Source organism: Kryptolebias marmoratus, linkage group LG2, assembly GCF_001649575.2.
Source record: "Kryptolebias marmoratus isolate JLee-2015 linkage group LG2, ASM164957v2, whole genome shotgun sequence".
NCBI lineage: Eukaryota > Metazoa > Chordata > Actinopteri > Cyprinodontiformes > Rivulidae > Kryptolebias > Kryptolebias marmoratus.
Window position 1 is genome coordinate 28,107,332 of NC_051431.1, and position 9,264 is coordinate 28,116,595.

General features: G+C 39.7%; 1 protein-coding gene and 1 long non-coding RNA gene across 4 annotated transcripts in view; one reads left to right on the forward strand and one right to left on the reverse strand.

The window, feature by feature from the left end:
* nf1a (neurofibromin 1a) overlaps nucleotides 1-9,264 on the forward strand; it is a 148,698-nt gene that overhangs the window by 105,346 nt on the left and 34,088 nt on the right. For all 3 annotated transcript variants that reach the window (XM_017432166.3, XM_017432168.3, XM_017432167.3), the window contains 3 exons: nucleotides 4,958-5,390; nucleotides 6,439-6,779; nucleotides 7,108-7,310. In XM_017432166.3, coding sequence (XP_017287655.1) covers nucleotides 4,958-5,390; nucleotides 6,439-6,779; nucleotides 7,108-7,310 — 977 coding nt within the window. The remainder of the gene's footprint in view (nucleotides 1-4,957; nucleotides 5,391-6,438; nucleotides 6,780-7,107; nucleotides 7,311-9,264) is intronic.
* The window catches only part of LOC108245336, a 14,582-nt gene continuing 6,819 nt past the window's right edge, over nucleotides 1,502-9,264 (reverse strand). Inside the window, exons 2-3 of the long non-coding RNA XR_001808972.3 lie at nucleotides 4,625-4,753; nucleotides 1,502-3,862 (exon numbers count right to left, since the gene is read on the reverse strand). This is a non-coding gene — a long non-coding RNA (uncharacterized LOC108245336). The remainder of the gene's footprint in view (nucleotides 3,863-4,624; nucleotides 4,754-9,264) is intronic.

Sequence of the window (9,264 nt, forward strand, 5' to 3'; positions counted from 1 at the left end):
AAACGAAATAAACATTTGAAATATATGAGTTTGTATGTAATGTATGAATATAATATACAAGTTTCACTTTTTAAATGGAATTACTGAAATCAATCTACTTTTTCATGATATTCTAATTTTATGACCAGCACCTGTATAAGACGCACTTAAAAGTCTTCAATTTTCTCAAAAAACAACAGTGCGCCTTATAATCTGGAGTGCCTTATGTATTTAAGAAGTTGTTATATTTTAGTATGACTTTAGTAAACTACAAAGCTGCACTGCTTGCAGCATTAAGGCTCAGGTATAGTTGTGCTTTGTAGCGTTGCACAGGGCTTCGTGCATGGCGTGCAGTGTAGCAGTTGGCATCTGAGTGGTATTTCTTCTTTGTGTATTTTAGGAAGTCAAAATACACAAAGACAGGAAGTGGCTTCCCTCAGGTATAATTTGTAGTACAATTATCTATTGATTGTTTTGTCCTTTTCAAGTTTTTGCAGGTTGTCTGTGGCCTTCTTTTTGTAGGTGCTGGTTGGGTCCCTCTTCAGGGTCTCATAGGTGGTACTGTCGCTCTGTAATGTTATTTTTCCTGGTACTCAGAAGTGTTGAGGACTACTGTGCATCTCTCTTTGTCATCTGGTAACATGGTGATGTTTTGGGCCTGGCTAAGCGATGTTACAGCTTTCCTTTCCTGTGGTGAGAGGTTTGAAGGAGGTGGCTTAGTGAAGTGTTACTTTAAAGAGTGATGAGTGTAGCTCTTCTTGTAGGCAAGACATGACCAGAATTCAAAACAAGTGCTGTCCAAACCTTTTGACATGTGGGCTAAAATCAATGTCGACTTGAAAATGGCTCATTGTTCGATCCCCACTTGATTAAATCAGCAAGTTTAATCATCAAAAAGATTGAGGGTTGTGGCCAAAAAACAACTGGCTCTAAGCAACAGGTGGGGAGGAGCACTGCTCCGCATTTCATATATTTAAAGGAATGTCTCTGGTATCTCACTTTAACAAACTTTAAATTGTTAAAATTGCAAAATCTAAAAAGGTTAGTGGTTTTGATGTTGCAACACTTTAAAACCATGGTGTACCCTTGAAACCAGAAACTGGCACAGATCTAAGGTCCAGGTTCACCACACCCAGGATCCTCTGCTGTTTGTTTACCGGGAAAATATTTTCTCATCTGGTGCAGGAAGACTCATGTTCATTGTTTACACCAGTTCCTTTAACACCCTTCAACCACAGCTGATGAAAGATAAGCTGACAACTGTTATCTTTACTTTTTGAAGAATAAAAAAGTGTCCTTCATCATTTGCAGGCATATTACCGTTTGTCAAATAAAACTAGGTAAAGCATGTAGATAAGAAAACAACCAAACAGCAAATTCTTAGTTTGACAGATTGGTCGTTATCTTTGGATGGAGATATTCTCTTCCTCAGCCAACAGACCCAGCTGTAGTTTGTCTTATTCTCTTTTTATTAAACAACTTATTTTTATTTGCAAGATTAACAAAGTAATTAAGCATTAAAAACAACAACAAGGGACATTGGATAGACGTAAAAGTGTAACAGCATTAGAGAAGATGGCCATACTTTTAAAAAACAATATATGGAGAATGACACTGAGGAAAAGATTAGGTTAATATTATTTACAGTAGAAGGCATATAGATACAGTAGGGATAAGAATGTAGCCATAGTAATAAAAACAATATTTCTCATTCAGTAATAACATGAAGACTAATCATATGGTGTATTTATACACACACATACTGTACATGTACATACATACCCTTTTGTTTCCATATGAGTCATTTGTTTGGTACCACTCCAATGTAACAATATTTCTGTTTGTTGAGGTTCTTATAAGGGGATTTCATTATTAAAAGTGAGCAGAACCTTTCTGAGCTGATCCACAAGTTTAATTTTGAAGCAGGTTCTGGTTCAGTCAAAAGCAGCACTTCATCAGTAGGGTCACATCAGAGGTCAGATTTAAAGAGGTTTGATAAAGTATGTATGTGTTGATCTTGTTGCTGCTGTGCCTTTGTTTTGTTTGAATATTCTGACCAATGGAAGATGACCTGTCTCATTGGTAGAGTGGTTGTTTTCAGTCAGTTGTTCCCCAGCACACCAACATTTTCTTGCCAAATAATTGAGTGCCACATTCCTCACAGTATTATCATCAGTATATGAATGTCAATGGGGAAAGTGTAAGAAACTCTTTGAAGAAATCTGATAAGGTAAAAGGCTCACTGTACGTTTTAGTTTTCAGTGTTGTAAAAAAATGTTCATGAGTTCAACAAATAGGTGGCCTGTTTTCACTCACCTTTGTGTTGAAGTCTTACATTTAAATTCTGCAGGTTGCACTTTCAGGGCAAGAGGTTTTCCATGTAGCAAAATTAAATCTGTGCTGCTTTAATCTTTTAATACTCTGCATATTTTGAAGCACTTGAGATATATGGACAAAGGTATTTGGACCCAGCTGTTAGTTGTTAAATTCAGGTGTTTCTGTCAAGATTTGGGCTAGGCCCATGATCTCCTGATGGGCATTTGAATGCTTTAGCATGCCAATACATTCAGGCAACATTATGCTTCCAAATTTGTGGCAGCAGTTTAGGGAAGGCCCTTTACTATTCCAACATTCCAGTTCCCCAGTGCATAAAGCAAGGATGGTTTGATGAGTTCTGTAAGGAGGAACTTGACTGGCTCGTACAGAGCCCTGACCTCAGCCTCATCAAGCACCTTTGGGATGAGCTGGACTGGAGATTTTGAGCAAGATTTTCTGATCCAACATCAGTGCCTGACCTCATAAATGCTCTACAGAGTGAACAGACACAAATTCCTTTAGAAGCACTCCAGATTCATGTGGGAAACCTTCCAAGAAGAGTGGAAGCTGTTAGAGCTGCAAAAGGAAGACCAATTCCATACAGTTTCTGTTGCTGTGATGGTCAGGTATGTCAAAATACTTTTGTCCATGTAGTATGTATTTCATAAAATATTATGTTGAAAATGACTAATTCTAGATTCACTTATACCTTTTAAGCAAAATAGGTTTAAAATTGCTTATATTAAGTAAACATACTAATAAATAATGGGGGTTTTGTTCTGTTTGGTTGAAGTATACAGTTTACTGGTGTTAGGAAGGTAAGTTAAATTATAAATTATTTAGTACTTGACCTTATTACAGCAGGTTAAATAATTCTGTTGTATCTGTGCCTCGATTGATGGGTGGGACTACTTCCTTAGACAACAAGGGGCATATCCTCTAAGTCCCTGGGAACCTCCAGACAGGAATCCCTGGAACTGGAGCTTTGGATCTGAGTTGCCTTTTCTTCAGGTTCAGAATGCTTGGCTGTCAACCCTTCCTGTCGTCCTCCTCCAGCTTCCTCTGGTAGCTCAGCCTTCTTTTCTTCTTTTGTCTTGCTGTCTACTCTCACCTCCTCAAGCATAACATCAGTGTCACATGGTCCAACTAGTCCTCCAGTTTCTGTTTGGTCTGTGCCCCAATACTGTGCATCACTCACCAAGTCCATGTTGGACAGTGAGGTCTGAGGGGCATGGACCCGGCGCTGAAGGAGGCAGACCTGACATGCTAATATGAAGGTGGCAACCATCAAACAGAAAATGAGTCCTCCTGCTGAACCAACGGCAATCAGACCCATCTCTGTATCTATCAGGCAGTCACCACGAAGGGCACTGGTGCTGGTAACAGAGTCCTGGTAGTTTCCAGTCGTGAAGTAGGTCTCTGATGTTACCACATATCTGTTAGTGTGGTCTCCTGTTTGGGATGTGTGTGTGGTTAAAGGAAACTGGCCTGCATCAGTCAAATCCATTAGGAGCAGCTGGTTCAACAGGAGAAACAGCCAAAAGGTTTCAGCGGTTTCCATCATGTTCTGAAATTAAAAGACAGTTTTAGAGAAAAAGTTTTTGACTTTTCTGCATAATTTGTGAAGGCCCCCTTCACACTGGATGACTGCACCACACTCTTTACAACCTGTTAAAACTTGGCTTTATGGTGGCCAATTTGGAAAACCAGTGCAATGGCAATCATGATGCTCAGTACTCTTTAAATTGATTTTTCCCTGATATTTTTCACATCCCAGAGATGCTCTCCTGTACCCTCACCAAGCTCTAGGTGCCCACCCTGACACAACTTTCTTAGACTGCATCAGAATGGAGCTAGAACATCACCCCAGTGCTACAGCCACAAGCATTAGGTGGTTTTCAGGACCTTGTCACAATTATGATTGTAGCCTAGGCACGAGGCCAGCATGGTCAGTCCTGTTTCAAATTCTACATGACTAAGCCATGATTGTGTGTGCATCTTCCCCATTTCATGAATATGGTGCCTCTACGCTCCAACCAGGACCCTGATATGCTGCCATTATGATAATAAACCACCACAACCTTTCTACGGACGTTTTGTGCATGCTCAAAACCACTGTATACCTATCAGTCTATATCACACATAATGGGGAGTCCACTGTGTTCTTAATACACCCCTGAGGACCTCACCAAGACCCTGTAAAGACCATTTTCTGTGTTTGTTTTGTTTTGTTACATGACAGTGAGGTCATCATCCTGTGTGAAAGGGGGCCTTAGCAAGACAAAATTTAATGTACAGAGTCTTAATTTAGTATCAGTGCTTTTATTACCTTTAAGTGACGTTGACTTCTAGATGTCTTGGTGTTAAGATGGAGTGAGACACTGAGCTCACTTCTTGGTCTTCCTCTGTCCTTGGTTTATTTCAGGGTATGGTGTTTGCTAGCTCAGACACCTGAGAGCTGCAATAAAAGAAAGAGGAAAAAAAATCTGTATAATTTCTATGAAACTACATTTTTCTAACCATTCAGTAGTATTTTATAAAAAGCTATGAACATTTTTGATTTGATTTGTTTTGTAAATAGTGTTCTTTAAAAATAAAGTTTGATCATTTTTTACAGGTTTGAATTTGTATCTGATCGTATCTCATTTTCTCCTTTCTCCAGGTTCAAAACAGGCCAGATTAACGGTGACCTACTCATCTACCATGTTCTCCTCACCCTCAAACCCTACTACGCTAAGCCCTATGAGATAGTTGTCGACCTAACTCATGTTGGACCTAGCAATCGCTTCAAGACTGACTTCTTGTCCAAGTGGTTTGTGGTGTTTCCTGGCTTTGCTTATGAGAATGTGGCAGCAGTTTATGTGTACAACTGCAACACATGGGTCAGGGAGTACACCAAGTATCATGAGAGGCTGCTGACGGGACTGAAAGGCAGCAAACGGCTCCAGTTTATTGATTCTCCCTCTAAACTGGCTGAGCACATTGAACCTGACCAACAAAAACTCCCTGCAGCCACTTTAGCTTTGGAAGAAGACCTAAAAGTGTTCCACAATGCCCTGAAGCTGGCCCACAAGGATACCAAGGTTTCAATAAAGGTAAGACAGGACTAAAAGATGACTTACACTTTGGCCATGTTCACATTTGGTTTTTCAAATCTGTTTCAGGTGACACACACAAACAAACATACACAGAGAGCTGTCAGTGAGCAATAAACAGGATATCAACAGGTCTGCTGATATTTCTGTAATAATGACAATACATTTAGACATCTGAACTAAGCTATTATTTTGACAGTAACATGGTTTAGAGGCATTTAAGTTGTTGAGTTATCTTTTATTAGGCTTAATTACCCAACAAATGCAATATAGGAGAAATAAAGGAGCAAGATGTGTAGTGACTTCACAAAGCTCATTGTCAAAGCAATGACTAAAGATTTTAACCTGTAGGAATCGTCCACAACTGATTGGTGCACTGACAGCCATTAGTTGTGTTACAGCTTCACTGTAGACATAACATCAGCTCTGTGTTTCATTAGGTAAATATAATACAACATAACGCTGTTCAGTGGTTGACAGCAGGTTATAGCTGACATTGACCACAGCCATGGTCCAACAGCTCTAAATCTTTGGAACAAACATTAAAGTAAAGAAAAACTCACCATATAGTCAGCTTTAATCAATGAAATTGATAATAATAAACAGTTCATTAAAACTTTTAGGTGAACAAAAAACAACAAGAGGCAGTACTTTCAGAATTTCATTTGTAATCAGCCACAGATAAGCAGACTTCTTGATTTGTTTTTTATCCCAAGATGTCCACTCTGCTACTTGTGTGAGGGTCACTGCAGTACAGTCCTATGTTGAGAATTGAGATGTAGTGCTGTTCAGAATGCCAAATGTATGCAGATACAAGTGGTCTAAATCACCTCTGAAGGTGGTTTGAGTGAAAACATTTTCAATGTGCACTGAGGGAATTTAGACTTGTATTTAGCACCATCTTATCGCATTTGGATTGCTAAAGACAGAAGTTTGCAACAAATGTGAACAGAACCTCTATTACAATCAGATCAACAATGAACTGAGGTCATCATAGAAACTGGAGCTGGATTTGAGTTTTCTAAAATTCTCTTTCTGTTCTGTTCAGGTGGGCTCCACAGCGGTTCAGGTGACCTCAGCCGAGCGGACTCGTGTTCTTGGCCAACCAGTCTTTCTGAATGATGTGTACTATGCCTCAGAGATTGAGGAGATTTGTCTGGTGGATGAAAGTCAGTTCACCCTCACCATGGCCAACCAGGGAACTCCTCTTACCTTCATGCACCAAGAGTGTGATGCCATTGTCCAGTCAATAATTCATATTCGAACACGCTGGGAGTTATCTCAGCCTGACTCCATCCCACAGCATACCAAAATCCGTCCTAAAGATGTCCCAGGGACCCTCCTGAACATCGCTCTGCTCAACCTGGGCAGTTCTGACCCCAGCCTCAGGTAGGTTATGCACAGAAATAAGTCTAGGTGGTGTTTACCCCAATAGCTGACCAGCTTTCATAAAAAGAGATGAAGCTGTTTAGAAAAAAAATGGTCCAAGCCCAAGTATAATTGTATTGGACAGCAATAAGATTTCCTTCACTGGAAACAAAAAGCCTAAACCTGAAGAAATCATATCCTCAGGATTATATTGATGTTTGTAGAATTTATAGATTTAAAATATTCTGCTTTAAAAAGGGGGGTTTCAGTTAACTAGCTCTCATTGAAGAACTAGAACATTTTTAGTTATCTGGACACATCTCTGACCTGTTCTCCCTCCCACATCCAGGTCTGCAGCTTACAACCTGCTGTGTGCTTTGACGTGCACATTTAACCTAAAGATTGAGGGCCAGCTGCTGGAGACATCAGGTCTCTGCATTCCAGCCAACAACACCCTTTTCATCGTCTCAATCAGCAAAACTCTGGCAGCCAACGAGCCACATCTGACTCTGGAGTTCTTGGAGGAGTGTATATCTGGCTTCAGCAAATCCAGTATGTCTTCTACACACACACACACACACAATTTCTGATCTTAAGAGCGCAACTAATGAGCATAATGACCAGCCATCTAGAATGCAAGCTAATATGGCAAAGCTCTCTGCAGCAATAGACACTTTCAGAAAGAAATGTGAAGACTTGGAAGCATGCTCTAGGTGGGAAAGTATTCAACTTGTGGGCTCAGAAGGTCCACGACCTACAGAATTTATGGACAAATTTTGAAAGAACTTGTTGGGACTTGAGGAGAAACCTAGCCTTGACAGAGCTCACCATGCACTATGTGCTAAACGAAGGGAGGGCGAGCCACTATGCCCAATAATCATGAGGGCGACACAGTTTCTAACCAGGAATGCCATTCTCTGCCATGCTGGAGAGGCTTCCACCTGTTACACAACAGGAAAAGGCTGTACTTTTTCCCAGACTTCACACCAACTGTGGCCAGACAGAGGGTGGCTTTCATCCTGATGAAGAAGGAACTCCACTGCTGTGCTAATGGTTAATTCAGCTTCCAGTCCACAGTTGCCCCATGCATCACCATATCCCACAGCCAGACCCATAAATTTGAAGGCACAGACACTTTGGAGTTTGTGAACAAGAAACTTAAGAATAATTCAGACCTAATCTCCTAATATCCCCACCTGCAGGTGTTTTGCTAGTTTAAATTGTAAGGGTCTAAACAACCCAATCAAACACTGAAGTTTTACACCATTTGAGGGATGTAAACCACACTAGGCTGAAGAGAAGCTGGGTTGGACAGATGTATCTTTCATCTGTTTCCAACAAATCGAGAAATGTTGCCATTTTTATACATAGAGATTATCCATTTGCTCATGGTAAAACAATTTTATTGTTGTCCTGCGGCATAACTGATTTTTTTCTTCCAGGTTAATAAGACTCCAGAGGTCACATCCTCTGTGCTGTGGGGAAGCATTGACAGCTTTTTAAAGGTGGAGAATATTTTTATCAGGCCTATCAGAGAAAATGCAAAAGAGAGAAACTACCCAGGATATCTGAGTGCATTGCATTTTTAGATTCCTTATACACTACTACAAAACAGCCACATATGTATAAAGATCAATTGTTTTTGAAAGCTGAATATGATCTTGTCACTTTACAGCACACCACTGAACTTTTACTCAATTCAAGATACAAATTTTATGAACAAGCTAATAAGACTGCAAAAACTATCTGCATCCCAGCTAATACTTGAAGATGAAACTGGTGCAGAAGTAACATCAGAGCCATTAGAAATTGATAAAACTTGTGAAATTTTATAAACAGCTATGCTCATTTGATTGCTCTCATGTTGTTTTTTCCTTAGTGGCAATAAAACTCCTGTTCTGAATCAGAATCTGGTCAAGTAACTGGACTGTCCCATTATGCCAATAGAGTTTGAGGCTGAAGTCAAATCTTTACAAAGTGGTAAAAGCCAAGCCCAGAGAGCTTCTCTTCCGAATTCTGCAAAACGTTTTGAAGCAGTTGGCCCCATTCCTGCTAAAATTGTTTAATGAGTCTTTTAATACAGGCATGCTCTCCCAAACCTTGAACCAGGTGTTTATCTTGTCGCTTTTAAAAAAGGGTAAATATGTGGTTCATATAATCTCATTAGTCTGTTAATATTAACTTTAAACTGCTGTCAAAGTTACTAGCCAGTTGCTTAGAATCAGTTTTATCAATCAAATTCAAATTTTATTTTTATAGCACATTTCAGCAGCAAGGCATTTCATGGTGCTTTACATAATTAAAAAACAAAATAAAAACAGCATGTGACATTGAATAAACAGTAAGAAAGAGAAAAACATCAAAAACCCGCACTCTAACCCTAATTTAGCCATAAGCAACTCTAAACAGGTGGGTTTTAAGTTGAGATTTAAAGGCAACCAGTGTTTCAGCTGTTTTACAGTTTTCTGGAAGTTTGTTCCAAATTTGTGGTGCATAGAAACTGAAA